Source organism: Pezoporus flaviventris, unplaced genomic scaffold (genome assembly GCF_033815535.1).
Source record: "Pezoporus flaviventris isolate CSIRO_AGI_PZ_B2104156 unplaced genomic scaffold, CSIRO_AGI_Pfla_v1 ptg000016l, whole genome shotgun sequence".
In the NCBI taxonomy this organism is placed as follows: domain Eukaryota; kingdom Metazoa; phylum Chordata; class Aves; order Psittaciformes; family Psittacidae; genus Pezoporus; species Pezoporus flaviventris.
Genome location: NW_026892564.1, coordinates 2,985,803 through 3,005,546, shown reverse-complemented (window position 1 = coordinate 3,005,546; position 19,744 = coordinate 2,985,803). Strand labels below are relative to the sequence as shown.

At 36.9% G+C, this 19,744-nt stretch overlaps 1 protein-coding gene across 1 annotated transcript in view; it reads right to left on the bottom strand.

Annotated features, from left to right (window-relative positions):
- The window catches only part of DCN (decorin), a 40,763-nt gene extending 35,678 nt beyond the window's left edge, over positions 1-5,085 (bottom strand). The window contains exons 1-2 of the mRNA XM_061454599.1: positions 4,870-5,085; positions 553-785 (exon numbers count right to left, since the gene is read on the bottom strand). Of these exons, the coding sequence (XP_061310583.1) occupies positions 553-757 (205 nt within the window). The 5' untranslated portion in view covers positions 758-785; positions 4,870-5,085. The remainder of the gene's footprint in view (positions 1-552; positions 786-4,869) is intronic.
- Positions 5,086-19,744: the final 14,659 nt, after the last annotated feature.

The window sequence follows — 19,744 nt, the reverse complement described above, 5'->3', positions numbered from 1 at the left end:
TCCAAAATGTGTTCATTGTTTTGGAGTGTTTCCAAGCTCTTTCCTCCAAAAAGATGTTTCCAGCATATATGATTCAGAGTTAGTTATTCCATGCTCATGTATTCCAATGGAAATGGGATGATTTTTATGTTGAGGTACTAGACAGTATGATTAAGGGTGCTGGAACTTGGACCGTGCAATTTAGAACCTTTTAAAACATTTCCATTCCAACATCTGACCTCACTGAATTTACTTAATATGCATTTGAAGGAATAACTTTGAAAAGTTATTTTCTCTGATCAGAAATCTTAGTCTTTCAAAGAAGAAATTAAATGTACATACACAAAATGTACATCAAAATATCAAACATTTTTCATGGTCACAACAAATGTCCATCTCATCAGGCTTTATGACTTATTTCATATAGTATGTTCCAGTTAACAGTGGCTATAGCATATTTCTGTGACAAAAACCCAGTAACAGAGTGGCAGTGCATAGCAGCCTCACTGACTCAGCTGCAAATCCGTGGCTAGAACATAAGTATACACCCCATGAAGATACTCTTGGGCTTACCTAGGTCAGAGCACTGCACCACGCGAAGATGGCACTGGCAGCGGAAGGGGCACACTGGTCCAAATCCAGATATGACGGGATCGTCTGTCGGAGGCATATCAGCAGATCCTTCATCTTCCAGCATAAAGTCAAAGAGGCCCTGCTGGTGGAATGGCTTGGCCAAACATATTGGCAGCAGTAGGATGAAGAGAAGAGCCAGCTTCATGGCTTAGTTCATCAACTCCGGGCAGAACCTAGGGATCAAAGCAGGAGATTTACAACAAAAGTATCAGATTCCCATAGCTGCACAGTTCCTGCTGAAGGAGGTGCAGCATATCCACCAATTGCATAACTGTTCCTTTCAATAAATGAAAAATGAATAATGAAAATAGGACAGTTATGTGATAGGAGACTGGTAACATCTTGTCAATAAGCTTTTACAGAACAGTTTAAAGACAACTGTAAACACATCTGTTTGCATATTTAGAGTAATATTTATTAGGAACAGGCAGTGCTGTCAACTTTGTTATGCAAAAGAGTCAAAACAATAAGCCACATTTTCCATGTGTCTGTTTTCTGCCAACTTAACGGTCTATCTGATTTCATTAGCATTTGTTTCACAGCAATGATTTTGTCCCCTGGAGACAAACCTGAGGTTCCCAAACTCACTGTAATGCAGTATTTTGTGTCTTAAGTATTTTTTTTTTTTAAGTGCCAGCTTGCTGTGTGTTTGAAATTATAGTCTAGTAAAACTGACTGAGAAAGAGTATGGCTTTGTGATGGGGTGGAGACAGAGGCGGGGGGGAAGATCTTTAGTTGTTTAAATGAGTTATACTTCTTTCCCAGTTTAAACAGCACAATAAAATGCAATACAATGTGTGTTATGCTGGATATTCTTGGTTTTCTTTCCAAATTTTTCCCTAGGGGATTTTATGATATAAACAATGTACCCTTAAAATCCTCTGCTTTGCACTGTATAAGCACTTAAATTGATACTTTTAGTATTTTCAGCATACTTTTCTAACAGCAATTCAGTGCAGACTTTCATGCTAAGGAGCAATTTTACACAAATATGCATTGCATTAATAGACATTAACAAGGAAAACTGCCTAAATACATGTTCTCAGGACATAGGCTTAAATGTATTTCAACACACTGTACATTGTGCTACCTATGTTGTTGTGGGCTAAGAACACAACAAAAATACAAATCAGCTCTTTGCAGGCTTTGTTTCAGGGCAGTATAGATCAGCTAATGCTCTGAAAATTATTTCATTTTTCTATTTATTTTATATAAGAAAGGTAATCTTTTGCAAACCTTCATGGGTCTGAAAACAACCCACACACACAAAAAAAAAGAAACCTGACTTCAAGTTTCTAAATGACAGAAAGGCAAACTAGCCATGTGATTAGGAACCTTTTATTTTAAATAGATGGCATAGCTCTGAATGCAGGTTCTTTGTAATTAAAGCAAAAACATCCACTTGCTCCTTTAGGTCAATAACTTCCAAAATGCTCGTGTCGGTGCCAGCTGGGATTTTTCTCTAGAAGAAATTATCTAACAGTATAGCACTTCTCAGCTCCATATTGACTAATGGAAAGATAAAAAATCGGGGAGAGGCAGAGGAGGAGGCCTGTTTCCTTCTCTACACTGATATATGGAACCCACCAGGTAGATGACTTACATGGGCAGCTGATATTGGATAAGAGCTGTATATTGAGGCCTCACTTTATAGAATACCACATCCAGGTATTCTAACAGGAGTGTTTAGTAGAAAAAAAAAAGGTAAAAAGATAAAAAACACAGTCCTGGAATTAGATACCATCTATATTGTGCATGGGTTCAGTTTCCTTTATGAATTTCTACCTACACATTCCAACAATGCAGGTCTGCAGACTAGGGTTCTGAACTAGGGCTCAGTCTTGAGAGGATGGTAAGTTTACCTTATAAAATATGCTAGTGCTTTAAAATCATAGCTTATATTCCTGTCATCTACCTAACAGGAAGATGGATTTCTAGCATCTTTATATGTCCCAAAGACTTCAATGTGAATTCCCATGGAGAAAAGCACCACTTCTGTTCTTCTGTTGTCTCTTTAAGAGACACAGTTGGTTTCTTAGTTGGACCAGAAAGCATTTTCCATTCCTGGAGCAGACATATTATCTATTGCATGCACAGAGGGGTTTCACAGACCCCAATGTCAGCTAGAGGGTCAGAGCATTTTAACATGTCCTCTCAGCCCAACTCAGTGCTCTGCAAACTTGATCATGTAGGCTGTGTCTTTGTGTGGGCCATCCTCCTGTGCTTCCTTCTGCCCTGACTCCCCCACCAACGGTGGGGCTGTGTCCCTTCTCCAGCAACACCCCCATGATGCAAACAGGGTACATGCAGACAAGTAAGGATGTCACAGCAAACTGGTGTTAATACGTGGTGGTGAGATCTTACCACGGTTTAATCTAAAACAAGACTTTTGAAATAATGATTATTATGTACAAATTGTTGTAAAATAACAATGCAATACATTAATACTTTGAAAAGGGAGGACAACTTGCTAAATCATCACCATTCATCATAATTATCTGCCTTATGAAAATGATCAATAAAACATTACCCCAGTACAGCTCATTTTTCAGAATGTACATTTACATATTCAGTAAACACTGGGAATGCCACACACTAACACTGGCAATCAGGACTTTTTAAAGAGATTTCCCAGCTCCCTTTTATGTATTTGGACATTTAAAAAATATTTTTAAATACTTAAAACTGCTTGTATTCCCACCCTTCTCCTCCCCCAGGGTCACTGCTGAAGCACTGTCCCTCCTAAGAATGCACAGTCAGGATCTTATCCTGGAGTTAAATTACAACCCCTCGAAAAAAAACCCAAAACAATGTAAACGCACTTTGGAAGTGTCATTACACTTTACTTCTTATTCACATTAATATTGATGACTTTACTTATCTCAGTTAAACCCTGTCTTAGGCCTTTTCCTTTGGTCTATGTTTTGTCAAAACCAGAATAATATCAGTAAGAACTGTGTGTAAAGGATAACAAAGGATATCAACTATCTAATCTAAGGACACAGCAGAGAAAATAACAGACACAAACTATTAATCAGGAAATAGGAATAGATATGTGTCTGCATATCTTTATTCATATTGATATTTGTACAGCAGGCACATGTATCTGTTCCTATTGTCTGCATGTGTAAATGAACATAAACAGAGAAAAAGACATATACAAAACTATACTAGTAAGAAATGTTTACATTTTGCTCAGAAAAAGAAATGGGGTAGGGGGGTGGGGAGTGGAATCTGAATCCTTAAATGTCTGTGACACAATATTTATGTCTGCAGGACATAACTGTTTAAATTTGCTTTAATTATGTGTTTACAATGAGGAAGACTTTTCCACAAACAGAGGAAACTATACCATAGACTTGGCCACATTTCAGTTTAAAATACCACTGGAAATATGCTTCATCAGTTCACGTCACCCCTGTATTGGTGGTCTTCTTGTCAGTTTACCTTTGTATTAAGTTTTAAATATTAGTTCACCTATTGTCACACATCTCTTAAAATGCTACAAAAGACAAACTATATATGCAGTTTCAAAAAAATCCAAAACCAACAAAACCCTACACTGCATGTTTTACCCATTTTGTGTAATAAAGTCTAAATGTGCACACAGAGGAGTTGGAAGTTTTAAAGAGATTAAAACTCTGTTAACAGGAGTTTCAGCTCCAAGAATTTTCTTTTCTACTATTTCACTTGTAGGAACTTTCTTTAAATGTAAGTCCCTTGTTTGTACACTGTAACATAGCACTTTCTAACATTACAAAGGCATACACTGAGCCCATTTAACTAACTAGCACATATTATTTTCTCTGAAACCGAAATTATATTCATTAATGTTTGGAATACAAATGAAGAAATACAAATGAAAAAGAAATCACGTAGTGCAATTTAAAACAGAAATATAAGTACTCACACATTTTTTACTCTCACTACATCACCGATTCTAAACACTGGATTTCAAACAAAGAATATACTGCTGCAAAAGTTTACAGTAAGGAAAAAGAAGGACTATAGCAGTGCTTATACAAATCAAAACAAGAAGCAGAAAAGTCAAATAAACAGTAGGAAATCTGCACAGTCCTTGAGAATGTATTCTCACGTTCCCAAGAAACAAAAGTGCTGGATACAAAACTTAACACTGCTAAACATTTAGTAGGATTTCTTCCTCGCTTCTCTTAAAATTCAACTAGTTCTTGCCGTAGACTTGCCTGAAGTTTTATTAGTGCAGCATAGTTCAGGAGAATTACTGAAAAACCGTACCTTTTAATCCAGGGATTTGCAACAGGAGCTCTCAAAGCTGAGATGCAATTAAACTAAATATTCAACCCAGGCAAAAGGCTTTGCAGGTGTGGAAAGGAGGAGGGGGTAAGTTCAGCTCAGTGACTGTCACTTGGTGGAAAAACCCTCCTGCTTCTATTCCATAGCACAGTTAAAAAATAAGGTTTCTCTCAATGAACACAATCCAGGCTGACACCCACATTAGATCATATGGTAATGATATGTCTCCTGTATTGTAGCCAGAAACTTTATCAGCTCTTTTGCTTTCTTTTCCTCCTTTTTCTTTTTCATTTGCTTGTTTTCTTTTTTGTCTGTTTAGAATCCTAAACTACTTGTACACTATAAGACAGATTCTTAGCTGTAATTCATCTTACTTATGTCGTTACAACGTACATTCAGTAAAGTTTTTTTGGTTTTAACTTTGGTTTTTTTTCTGACTCATTACTGGGAAAAATATTTGGCTGTTCCTGTTGTTTATAGTATTTCTAATTCAAGGAAATGATATAAAATTAAATTTGGAGTTAGTCAAAGTAGAGATTAATATCAGAAAAAAAAAAGGGTAGCTTTAGGTAAAACTATTTAAACAGATATCAACCTGCCTTTGCTTATGTTATATTATTGTCAAACCAAGTAATACATAGGAATATACTATTATCTTGGCTAATAATAGAGCTTTGATGCATTTCTTCAAACTACTGCATTTTTTATACATATATGAAAATCGTGTTTTCATTAGTGGAACGATTCTAGCATTTGTGGTTAGAACTGGTTTATATAAACTTTGCTTTTTTTTACTTCTTTCTTACCAGACCAGCAAAGCAGAAGGGAAATTAGCTTTAATTGGGTTTTGGGGCTGAGCATTTTTTCTTGGTTTTCTGGGTTTTTTAAGAGACAGTGAAGATTTTTTTGAAGCATGAAAAGAAAAATGTATCCTACTTGTTGTTCAGATTTATATTTTAATTTAGCAGTTTCTGGTTTGATGCAAATATCAACAGAACCTAAAATGTGATTTCTCTATTCCTGCAAAATTTTTAAATCCTAGCAAACTGAGAGCAAATACAATAATTACTATTTATTTAGCAATTAAAAACACATTGTGAACATGTGTAGCTTCCCTTTGCTGTTAGTTGTCCTATCTAAATACTGGAGGCTTGTGTCTCTGTGTTTTGACTTGTATCCTTTTATTTCTGCCCCCAGGCTAAGACCAGGTGCAAATCTGAAATTAAAGCCTAAATGTGAAATGTGAAATGTGAAATGATGTTTAAAAGAAGTCCTAATTCTTAGAAACACAATAAACTCTTGAAAATTTTATCTATTCTCTTCATTTAATTTCAAGAAGAGACATTAAAACAACTCATAATTGTCCACTTTTGGTGGAAGAAAACATGGTAGAATAGTTCATAGGTTTGGTCAGTGTAGCCCAAAGCTATAATCAGATATCTTACATTACAGCTTCTTTATAGAGTTCACTCTAAAAGTTAAGGATCATTTATTCACTCCTAGTCCTTGAGCTAACTTCTTCCCTCTGCCTTTTCACTGGATTCAAGACTGCTAACGATTTTTGTTGTGACATTTTTCTACATATGATTAGTGATGTTCCAAGCTTTCATGCTTACAACAAAGCCTTATCTTTGTCCAGAAGTGTCGCCATGAGGCTTGCTGAAATCTTGGCTGCATCTTAGTAATGTCAGTTATTTGAACCTTGGTCACTAGCTGCATCTGGTGTTTAAAAACATTTCAAAGAAAGATTTTGATGAGGAACAGGTCAGGGTAAACTTGTTGTCAGTTTGTTTCACAAAACCCATTCATATCCTTTCCCAGTAAAATTATAATGCATTTGTTCTGGTGTCTGTTATGGGGTTGAAAGGTGATATAATTTAATAGCTAAGTCATCTCTTTGGAGGCACAGGAGAGGACGGACAGCCACCTCCTCTTCTTTTTTGTTTTGGGAGTTAAGAAAAGTCAAACAAATGCATGAAGATTGAGGTGGGAACAGGTAGAGCACAGAGTTCCTGCTGGGTGGACTGGGGACTCTCAGTCTGCCTGTGGAGGAACTGCTGCCCATGGAGGGAGAATTCCCCTACTTTCTCTTTAATGAAGTCCATCCCAAGTAGCTCAGAGGGAGAAAATGTTACCACCTTCAGGAATTATGAGAACATTCATGCTGTCTATACCTGAGGTTAATAGGTTAATAGCCATAGGTAAAAGGGTAATATGTTAAATAGGTAAATAGATAATAGGTAAAATGTTAGGCATTCATGCCCTCCTGAAGTGCAAAGTGGAGTATGTGGAGGACTGAACAACTGAATGGGAGAGGGCTTACAACACTGAATATTGGTGCAGAGCACTATTAATTCTTACACGATATTTCCATGCTTTTACGGGAATGTGGAACCGTTTCTGATGCCCCTTGCTATGTTACTCAGGAGATAAACAACTATTAAAAAAAACCAACCCAACAATGATATGAAATCATTATATAATTTTAAGGCCCATGACTATAGTCAGGGCCTAGCATTGATAAGCTCCCCTTCCCAATCTGACCTACTTTGACTACAGCTAGCCAATACAAAAATAATCATTATTAGAACAATTGTGGCTTCTAGATAATTTTATTACTCTAATTTAAGAAACTTACAGGGCTACATGCTGCTCCTAATATTGATTTCCAGAAAGTTACAGGCAACTGCATTTTAATGTTACTTATATAACAGTCTTTTTATTAAATTTTGATAGATAGCATCTGCTTCATTTACTCACAGCTTATTTTGTGGACCTTTCAAAGGTCAATGGTGGGAGAGAAGACAGGAAGCCTGCCTGCCTGCCACTGACTGCTCTGCCTGGGTCCATTGGAAGCCTCTGCAGGAAGGAGATGAACAGATGCCATGTAGGAAGCAAACATTCCCTGGGGAATTGCTCCTGGAAAGTGGGGCTGGGCTGGGAGAGAGGCACCAGGCAGGCATTCAGTGCTGCCAGCACAGGTTGCAGACTCCTCAGAAGAACAGGGAGTTGACATAATCTGCCCCTGGGCATGGAGAGAAAGGCTTATTTTTTTTAGGGAGCCTGGGGAAAAAAAAAAAAAAAAAAAAGTAGCCTTTATTGCAATCCAGAATATATCTGGAAGAAAACCAAAGCAGGAGGACAGGGTCTGTCCTGAAGGAACATGGTGGCCCAGAGACTCAGGGTCTTCCTCATTCTAAGTTTCCACTACAGAAAAAAGCATTTTTTCTTGGGCTGTCTTCTAATAGATCCTAGCTTTGATGATCAAAGAATGATTAGTGTTGTTGTGGCAAAAAAGATGGGCAGGCAAACCTGCCTCAAAGTCCTCATGAACAAGCCAGGTAAGTGCCAATCTCCATCAGGAAGGATTGAATCAAATTCCTTGTTTGGCTGTCTCTCAGGGACCTTCTACACCTCCCCTGTATCGCATGCCTAGGCTTTACTAGCATGGCATCCTCCATGTTCTCTAATATACCACTGCCTGTTTCTCCTCTCCTTTCTACACTAGGCACAGTAATTTCTTCCAATCACCTGTAGTAAAGTGTTCTTACCATAGCAATGGAGTTCCTCTACTAAAAATGCAAGTAAATACTGACCCAAATTTAGCAAACATTGATCCAGGTAAATATTGACCTAGGCACAGGCTGACAAAGTAGCAAAAGAGGCTGAAATATAATTTCTGGATGTTCTCAGTACCAAAGTTTTCTTCAGCATTCTGTAACTTCACAAATGGTAGTTCTGAACTTCTTGACATCTCTACAGAGCAAAAAGATTGATTTTACAGATTTTGGATGTGTGCTACCAGTAGCATTATTTTTCTGTGAAAGCGCTTCTTGTATAACTGTTTGAACTAAATGCAACAAAACTTCAAAAGAGAGCCTTCTGTTTGAAGGTATAGTCTCTTCCCTCACTGTCTGTCTTCCCTCCTCTCCCTTTCCCACTCTGCCAGATAATGTACTGTGTACCCCTCATGGTCATCTCCCTGCTCCTTCTGAAGGGAATCTGTGGGATCTACAAGGTCACCGTAGGAAACAAAGTCAATTTATCTTCAGCTGAAGTATCCAGTGTGTGATTACATCTTTTACTTTGGTCTCTTTTCTTTGGAAAGTCCAATCTGTTAATGGACTCAACATAAGCTTTCCTTTCTGCTGGCATTTCTATTCTCTCCTGAATCAAATTTTCTTGTGCAGGTGTATCCAGCAGCTGCAGAAGCTAGCCACATATCAATGTAGTCTTACTACTCATGATGATTTCAAATGCTCTGAACTTACCTTCCACCCTTGAGCAGGAAGCCTGTCCTAATTATTCCTCATGCTTTTGTAGAATAAACATACATTTAGAGATCACTGTTGCCTCTCTCCCTCAAGAAAAGCAGCAAATGGGTAAAACTAGGCTTTGCCTGAATCTTCCCAGCTCCAGACACCCTAGATGGGTGAGACGAAAGTGATTGTGGACCAAAGACACCAGAACCTCACTTTGACTTTACCTCTTCGCCTTTAATTTACTATAAAGAAAACATATGTAAAAACATTTGTTGTTGCACACACTGATATACCTCTCAGGTATAGTCAGGTGCTCCACTTGCTGCATTACAGTGATAGACAGCATTACGTTTTGTTTCTTGCTTGGCTTCTGTGCAAGTGTCAACAGTCTCCTGCTCTCCAGAAAATCTCATACATGAAGGAAAGAGTCTGCTGACAGATGCCCCTCAGAAAAGGTACCAGGAGGCTAAAACTCCCTCATAGAAGCCACCTTCCCAAGAAAGTGTGTCACTGGGAATGTGGGCCATGAAAAAGGCAGTGATGACTGGAGAGAAGAAAGGATTAGTTTACGTAAGAGGAGGTGAAATTTCAAGTGAGCAGCTGTTTCATCTGATTTTGGCCTTTCTTCATATTTTGCAGTATCTTGAGTTGCAGTCCAACCATTTCAAGGTTCAGATGAAAAATCCAAACCTTGATTCTCATTTCAATAGCCCTTAGATCATGCTCTGGACAAACCTCGTCATCCTAGCTGGATTACACAATGCCCTAGAAAAGGATGACAGTAATTCATGCAGATGTTGGAACTGTACTTCTTGCATGTCATCAGTTAGTCAGGGGTTATGAACCAGCATGCAAACTGAGACACATCCTGTGCAGCTCTGAACAGCCTATTCCCAGATTATGAAAAACATGTGAATGGACAGGTCATCCTTGATTTTCAGTGTAGTCGTCACAGGCAGTAGACTTTTTCAGGGAAGCTAATAACTGCATTACTGAGGAAAGTCCTGAAAAAAAAGGAGCAGAATAGAAAAAAAGGACCTTTACAGCAGCATTTGTGTCTGTGTGTGCATTAAAATGCTTGCTTTTATACATTGGCAATTTGCTGAGGAAATACATAATTTCTAACTTCAGCTAAACATATGAAATGGTGACTTTGAAGATGCAATGACATTACAAAACTTACTGGTTTTGTTTGTATTATGTGACCTTACTATAGAGAACTACTGAGAATCTTAAGGTGAATTGGTGATGAGTTACATGAGAACCAGCCCTGTCTAAACAGGGTGTGTCCTGTGGGGTTCAAATGAAAAAGATGTACATTTGAGTCAATTTAAAAACATAATAAAAATAATGATGTGGGAGCAGAATCCAATTAGCATAGAAGATATCTAGCATTTAGGATGGAGAAGTGATCATGAGAACACATTACACTGTACTCAAATTTTGCCTGATTTGAAGACATGGAAAAGTAGAACATAAATCTTTTCAAAACATAGCTCATAATAAAAAAAAAAAATCTTGAATATTTGAAACATCCTTTTCTATCAATATAGAATCAGATTTCTTCCAAGGTCACTTGGAATTGGGGTCATCAGCCATCACATACTTCCATGTTACAGTATTGTTCAGGAAGCAGTGTACAAAATATCCATTGCGTTTGAAGAAACATTAACTTGGCATTAATCAGATATGTGCCTTCTTTTGACTACTATTTAAAGCACGTTCTACGTTTATTCTTCTGCTGACCAAATAATTTCACTGATGCTCTTCAACGGTAATTTTCTATAGTTAACCTGGATAAAACATAATGAGGTTTCCTAAATAAAACAAACTTTAATTCTACATGTAAAAACTTTTAATGTAACAGGAGTTCCTTCAGCCATCAAAGTACAGCAGAATGTTTATAGGTAATCAGAAAAAAAAAAAGAAGGCTATCCTTTTTCAACGTTATTAATTGTTTTATTTCCTTCTTTGCAGCATGTTTTTTAGTTACTTTGTTCCATACTATGTTCTTGGAGAAAATTTCTGTTCCAAAAAGACCAGCTACATTTTCATTTAGAGGATAACATACATGTCCATTGTGTTTCAATTGAATAAAAGTTAAATTGTGATAATGAATATTCTTGGTTTGTATATATTTGTCTCATTTTGGGGGATTTTAGTTGTTTTTTGTTTGGGTTTTTCTTTTTAGACCTGTGTATGCAATAGATGAATTTATAAGCATGCTGGCACACACCCCCAGACACATAAATCATAAAATCCTATTGAAATTGCAACATCCTGTGATTTATGCCATTTCAAAATGTAGGCACTGAATTTCTTGACTCATCATCATCTACCATAATATACCAGGAACTCAAACCCTTTGAGATCTAAGTCAAGGTCTGGGAAAGTGGCTGACAGTTTTTCAAAAATCTCTAATAGATCTGACTTTTGAAGAGCAGTGTTTGAAAACCGGGTATCGCATAACGTACTGGAGGATAGACATAGAAAACAGCCAGGCACCCACACCAACCAATATCTTCTGAAAATCTCAGTACATTGAACTAGTTTGACTCTATCAACTAAATGTAAGGATGGAGTTGTTTTGCCTTACATGTAACAATTAAATAAGACTTTTCAAAATGAAACTATCAGCTCTTTTTAACAAGATGAAAAGCTTGTCTCTGAAAATGCCACACATATGTTTGCAAGCAAAGACCTATTCAAAGGTCATTCTTCATTTATAAAACCAAACCACTGTGAATTGGATCTTGAGACTTGGACAGGTTGAAACAGGCATTTGTCATGTTGTTAAAGGCCTTCAATAGTGTTCCTGTACCCTGTGTCTCCTCCAAACTGTTTGAATCAGTTCTGCAAGAAGAATTACCTATCTTTCAGTCAAAATTAGAAAATTCAGCTCTCCAAGGAGGAGTTCACTGTATGCAACCCATTCACAGCCAGCAATGCCATTTTTATGTCAAAATGGGAAACATTTGGCAAAAGAAGCAGTAGAACTAAGTCACAAAAATAACAAATTCTTTTTCAAATTGGAAAATAGAAAGGAGAAAAACAGGTTTTAAAAATGCATCCAAGAAAATTCTAATAAGTTAGAGGACTTTGGGCAATATTTCAGGCCTCACAAAAGCCTCCTTTTTTTTATTTTTTTGGTGGTTTTAATTTTTTTTTTTTCACCTCTCAAACTTTGGCTTTAATTTAGTCTGTATTTTAGCCTAAAGGACACCTACTATTTAGTTTGAAGTACCTATCTAATAATCATAATCTATTTGTCAAGTACACATCCAGGAGAGAAATCTATATGGTTTAGAGTCCATTTTGCAGCTTCACTTCTCCTTCTGTGTCCCAAAGATGTTGAATTCCCTCTGCTCCAACAGAATAAACCTCTGGATTATGGATTACAGCAGGTTTTCAGGGGCAAGGTAAGGTTACTTAGCATTCAGAAAACCTTAATACATTTTTATTTTTTTTCCCATGGCTTGAAGTACTGAACTTGAAGTCACCTGAAGTCACTGGGATCTCTTATACCTTTCACTATAAGCAGTACCATGCCATGAAGGAGATGGCATTGCCAGGCAGAGAGGCTCAACAGCCTGAACTGCCTGATGAGCTCAACTATTCAGCTATGACAACAAGATGTGTTGCTCTGGGGTTAGATCTCTATTTCATCCCTTGCCACCACTTTACTTCATTGCCTCATTTCTCAGTATGTTTCAATTCCTCTCCACAAATATTATAGGACAGCCATTTAATATGAATTTGGTACAGAGTAGTGCAGCTCCCACCATCTACTGAAATTCCCCCTCCTTCCTGCAAGTCTTCCCAAGACCTCTCAGATTTTGTGTTCATTGAGATAATTTGGTGTTTTTTTCCAAAGTGAGAAGCTTCCTTGCATAATTTGTTATTCAAATAGTGAATTAATGATTTATTACAGTATGTTGCAGATTAAAAGAGAATAAAATTGGTGTCACTAAAAAAATAGAAAATGTATGAAATGTAACTGCCAAATATGCTGGAGACAGCAAAATGGTTTTGTAGATTTTAAAAATATTCTTTGAATCTTGAAAGAAAGTTCAGTCTGCCTGAGATCATTATTTTTTTTTTTTTTATGGCTTCTTTTATAAGGTTATACCTCAGGATTTTTTAAAAATGAAAGCATAATATGAAGTTCTGTTTATAATAAAAGATCAGTGGCTGTAGAAGATGAAAATTCACATCCTTATATTTCAAGTCTGAAGCTTTAAAAAAATATATCAGATATCTTTCATCAAGGAAACACAGATTCAAATTGCTACTTTATAAGGAAAGTTTGTACAGTATTTACTGTGGCTTGATCTTAGCTTCCTTAACAGTCTGAGAGCTGCTCTGCCTGTTCTGAAAATAAAATGTGAATTTTGCCATTTTTCACCAAAACAAATGTTCAAGTATATCTTTTCATCTTGTCCAGTTAAAAAGGGATTTGCCATTTTGAATTGTTTTTGAATATTTTGAATTGCTGTTTGAGCAGAGATAAGCCTTGTACTGGGTGCTAAGTGGGACTATAAAAATATTGTGCTGAGTCTATGATTACTATGACTATAAATTCTTGAGTCAGGGCAGCTGGCAATTATATAGCAAATTAGTACAAAATATAACTTAATTGAATATGATGTTTCTAGACTTTGTCCTCTTTTTTTCCCTAGTTTAATTTTTTTTTTGTATAAAGCTTGTGAACAGAAGTGAAAGATCTGCCATAGGCAACACTTTTACCAGTCTCTGACCCACAGTGTACCCTTTGCCCAGACTTCCCAGGTTTATCTTAATGTAAAAGTTTGATTTCAGTTTAGATCTACTGCTTATTGAATTATGGATTTCTATGTTAGCTTTTCTGATGTCCAAGAGATAGTCCAAGACCTATCAAATCATAAGTATGTAAAGGCACAGAAAACTCTGCATCCGCTTCTTTATTCTTCTAGCCTCTTTGATTTTTGGAGAACAGTATACTCAATAGAGGCAGTAACTGGACGGAAGGATATTCTCTATGACCATGAGAAATGACATTATAGCCACAGGCATTTTTATTTAGAAGCTTAAGCATCAAATTATTTTATCAGAATATCTTCTTGCTTGGCTTTATATTCAGCCAGCTCTTTGAAGAGAAAAAGACACAAAATTATTAGACAGAAAAATTGAGTGAGTGTATTGTGTGCATGAAAAAGTCCAAAAGTATTTAACAAAACCAAAATTGCATTTGTATAGTATTTTTAAAACAGCCAAGACAATCAAATGGAAAATTAATGGAAAATTATGTTCTTACTATAGAGTTCTGTTCTACATCCTGTTCCATGTAAAAATTCTGTTGAAAGAATCTCATTCATTATTTGGTTCTCTTGGGTTTTGAGTAATTTCTATGAAAACACATGTATTTTATTCCTATTTAACTCAATAAGATTTTTCAATAAGAGTAACTATAAGCTGGAGTCCCACATCTCTTCTATTTAAATGTACATTAGCCATTAACTAGATATATATTACATAGTAAATATAACACAGTGTTTACAGCATTGCCAAGCATAATAGAGTGGTTCCATTAATTTCCAGAGAAAAAATATATTCTACCTTAAGACACACAAGTATCATTGGTTGCAGGTCTGTAAAAACTAGACACAAGTGTGACACTCTTTTGACACTGATGTATTTTTGAGCTGATAACCCAGCAGCACTTTATAGTATATGAACTACATATAGTATATGAACTGCTTCTGTGTCCATGACACAGAAGCTCCAGCACACATTTTCTTCATAGTGGTATTTCACTGCAAGCTTGTGACAAAGTGCGTGAAAATCACACTAATAATAGCAATGTAGGAGCAACAACAAAGATGAGTATTTAGTCCATCTTCCTGCTGTGTGGTGGCACCAAGTAAAATACTTCTGAAAGATGCTGCTTCTCCCCCTGTGCCTGTTTCTTTTCTCTGCGCCCAGGCAGATCCAGGAGAGCCCCACTTCCCAGCACTGGACCCTATTATTCAGCTCTACTAACAGTTATTAAATCTTTCCCAATATACAACATGAGTTTCTGCTGTAAATTAAGGCAACTGCTCTTTGTTCCCCTTCTTGTGGGACAACTCATCACAGTCTTCTTCTTAGCAACCTTTTCCATACTTGAAGTGTCATCATTTTCTTCCTAAGACTTCTCTAAGCAACAGTTGATCCTCTAACCATTCCTCTTGCTTCATTTTTTTCCCAATCCTCTGATGATTCATATATCCTCTCTCAGATTCTCTTAATTTAATCTTAAAATGGGCTACCTAACACTTTATATGAGTTTCACCAGAGCCTAGAAGAGTGGAGCAATCATCCTCTTATGTCTTGTCTGCTACACTAGAAATTTTTGTGAGTTTATGGAGGTATTTATTGACAGGAAAGAATTTTCAAAATTATTTACTCCTGGTCTGATCACCTTTTCCTTGAAATTAAAGTTTTTCTTATTTTCAGCCTTAACAAATGGAAAGGAAATCCTGGTTTTAGTTTTCAAAAAGGGAACAGCCTTTTTTTTGAAAGAACTTCTGTCACTGAGTTATGTTCTCTTACATGTCTCCAAAATATATGAAAAAGAGAAAACACCCACCTTTATATCCAACACAAAGGCACCATACCACCTACTACATGAAAACTGCAAATTATCTGAGATGACTTTATCATATCTTGTAGCTTTTTTTTTGTTTTCCCTTTTTATGGAAAAATGATGACATTGACTGTCCATGAAGAGTATCCTGGAGCTTGCTAAGGATTTCTACATCTTTGTGGCCTTATAATCACATTTTAATGAATTGTGAGGTGAATTATTTGAATGCCTGGCCTTCCCTCACAGTCTTACCTGGCTTACAGTAACAAAACAAGATGTACATCCAGTGGATAATTCTCCTGCATCAGAATTCAACATAACGATTCACAAATCAAGACCTTTTTTTGCACAGTCTCAGAAGATCTCTTGCTCCAGAAATTTGAAGTAGATGTACAGTTTCATTCATTTGCTGTTAAATGTAGAACAGTGTTCAGAAATGAAGTGTGGGTTATACATGTATTTTTGTTGCTGATCTCTTACTCTGCCTCCAAGATACAATGGAGTTTGGCAACTTTTGCTGGGTTCTGCTTGCATTAATTGATGTGCCCACACAATCAGTACACCAAGATAGACAAAAATATTGGGAATAAAATGTTACTATCCATAGTTTTACAACAGTTTCCAGGGCTTTGGCACTGATATTCCCTGAGGAAGTATTTAGAAATTAGCCTTTTAGTGACTGAAATAGTGTTTGTTGATTCAGCCTATTCTGAAGTCTACAAAAAAGCCAGGTACTCAAGATGGTAACTTTTTATACTGTTTTAACCAGAAGATGATGTGTTAACTCTTCCTTCTTTTTTCCAAGTATCACCTTTGCTTTTAGAGAAGCTGTTCTTTTTGTTTATTGTTTCCCTTGAGGGATTGCAGATTTGGATTTTTTCAGTTTGTCTGCTGTAAATATTGCCTATTTAATATAAGCCTATGTTACATCTACTATATCAGGGTTTACGACAGTCATTTAAAATCCACTGATTGAGGGTATTTTTACGCTTGCAGAGATCACTGGCAAATATTTCACAGGAAGTATATATTATTTCAGAGAAACTTTGGTTTGTTAATTTGGTAGAAAAAAAAAAATCATATCTTTTAAAATGTCTGAAGTAAGAAGTTATGGAGATGTGCAACGCCATTGAGCCTGGGTTTTCCTTTTCTGTGGTACAATAAAAACTGTAGATGCAAATTTTATACTAACCTCTTTCACATGAACTAAAGTGGGTTACATGAACTCAGAAATCATAGAATCATAGAATAGTTAGGGTTGGAAAGGACCTTAGGATCATCAAGTTCCAACCCTCTTGCCATGGGCAGGGACACCTCACACTAAACCATCTCACCCAAGGATCTGTCCAACCTGGCCTTGAACACCTCCAGGGATGGAGCATTCACAACTTCCCTGGGCAACCCATTCCAGTGCCTCACCATCCTCACAGTAAAAAACTTCCCCCTTATATCCAACCTAAACTTCCCCTGTTTAAGATTTAACCCATTACCCCTTGTCCTGTCACTACAGTCCCTAATGAAGAGTCCCTCCCCAGCATCCCTGCAGGCCCCCTTCAGATACTGGAAGGCTGCTATGAGGTCTCCACGCAGCCTTCTCTTCTCCAGGCTGAACAGCCCCAACTTTCTCAGCCTCTCTTCATACGGGAGGTGCTCCAGTCCCCTGATCATCCTCGTGGCCCTCCTCTGGACTTGTTCCAACAGTTGCATGTCCTTTTTATGTTGAGGACACCAGAACTGCACACAATACTCCAGGTGAGGTCTCACAGGAGCAGAGTAGAGGGGCAGGATCACCTCCTTCGACCTGCTGCTCACGCTCCTTTTGATGCAGCACAGGATAAGGTTGGCTTTCTGGGCTGCAAGCACACACTGAAGCTGGCCTATGTTCATTTTCTCATCAACCAGCATCCCCAAGACCTTCTCCGCAGGGCTGCTCTGAATCTCTTCTCCGCTCAAACTGTAGCTGTGCCTGGGATTGCTCCGACCCAGGTGTAGGACCTTGCACTTGGCATGGTTAAACTTCATGAGGTTGGCATCAGCCCACCTCACAAGCTTGTCAAGGTCCCTCTGGATGGCATTCCTTCCCTCCAGCGTATCAACCGAAGCACACAGCTTGGTGTCATCGGCAAACTTGCTGAGGGTGCACTCAATCCCACTGTCCATATCAGCAACAAAGATGTTGAACAAGAATGGTCCCAACACCGATCCCCGAGGGACACCACTCATTACTGGTCTCCAGCCAGACATTGAGCCATTGACCACAGCTCTTTTGCGCGTGGCCATCCAGCCAGTTCTTTATCCACTGAGTGGCCAACCTATCAAATTGATGTCTCTCCAATTTAGAGACAAGAATGTCGTGTGGGACAATGTTGAATGCTTAAATAAGCGTTAAATAAGTTACTGAGGAAACCGTATTGACACTGGAACACACAGTGATGTGACTTGTACACAAGAAAGAACAAGCAGGCAACTTTAAAACTCCAGCTCAGCAGAACTGTAGAGTTGTATAGACAGAGCAGAGTTTTTTCTGGCACTGAAGAGACTGTTTGCAATACAGACATTTTCTTGTGAAAGCCATTTTTGGAGGATGGATATGGAAATGGCATAGTCCTTTATTTTTGTATTAAATGACACTAAATGTAAGACACTGATGTGTGCAAAAATGTGTATCCCTTGAATATCTGAAAAGTTTACACTCTATCACATAGTGTTATAAATAATGAATAGTATCTGGGAATGAGCATCTTTTGTGAAAAAAAATATGATCATATAATTTTTATCATTTATATATTTTTATTTATTTATAACATTATATATTTATATATATTTTATATTTATATATATTTATAATATATGTATTTATAACATATATTATAAATAAATAACATATATATAACATATGTATAACATATACATAACATATATTAAAAATAAATTTATTTATTTTATATTTAAAAATATGATCATATCTTTTTATCATTTTATCATTTTATCATGATAGAACGTGAATAATAAAAATATTAAATGAATTAAAGGGGAAAATAAAAAAACAACCCAGAAAAAGGGGGAGGGAGAATGCTAGGTGTAGAAAGCTTAAAATTCAAGCTACGCCTATTGCTCACCAGGCTGAATCACTTTAAGTTTTCTTCCCATAGGACATATCTTTTTCTTACATCTTTTCCCATTATTCACCAAAGAGATTGAAGAAACAGGTATGCTTGAACACTGCCACAGGGTAATACTTCTTTCTACTTTCTCTTACACTGAGAAATTTCTTCAGTCACATCTAGAAAAAAGAACCTGCATTGTTACAAAGCAAAATCTATGTTCAAAGTTTCTTAATTTAAAAAGTAGGCTTTTTAAAAAATTCTACATTACAGATAGAGTGGATTGAACACTGGGATTGCATCATTAAGAACTAGATTTCTTTCAAGCTTGTAAGTCACACAGAAGACACAGAAAGCTATCTGGCTGCTCACTGACCACTGCCAGACAGGGCTTTACCTGAATATTTCAGCTAGGCTGCTCTGGTGTAGTTCTAGGGTTATGCAGAGTGTGATGAGTGCAGAAGAGTAAAGGCTGTCACAGGCATATCTAAAGGCTTATGTAGCTTATTTAGGATGGACACAGAGGGAAGCACAAGGCTCATGGGCATTCATAAATTAGCAGGCAGATCTGCTTATTAGATATGTACTGCATAGTTTTCATAAGGTTTGTTGTTCAAATAGTTATTTTTTTTTTTTTAAGTTTTATTTGCTTTGTTTAACAAATAATGCTGCTCTTTGGAGCAAGTTATTCAAAAGGTGAGGGTTTTTTTCCTCCAAATTCATTCAGCTTTGCACATAATTTAAAAGAAAACTTAGTTCTTTCACAAGAAACAGGAAGTTCTAAATGCTTCTTTAAAAGAGGGCAATGAACGCTTCCCAGTATGATGTAAAAGTAAAATAAATAACATTCTCAGTCACATATTGTTCAGACAGACGCAGTATAAACA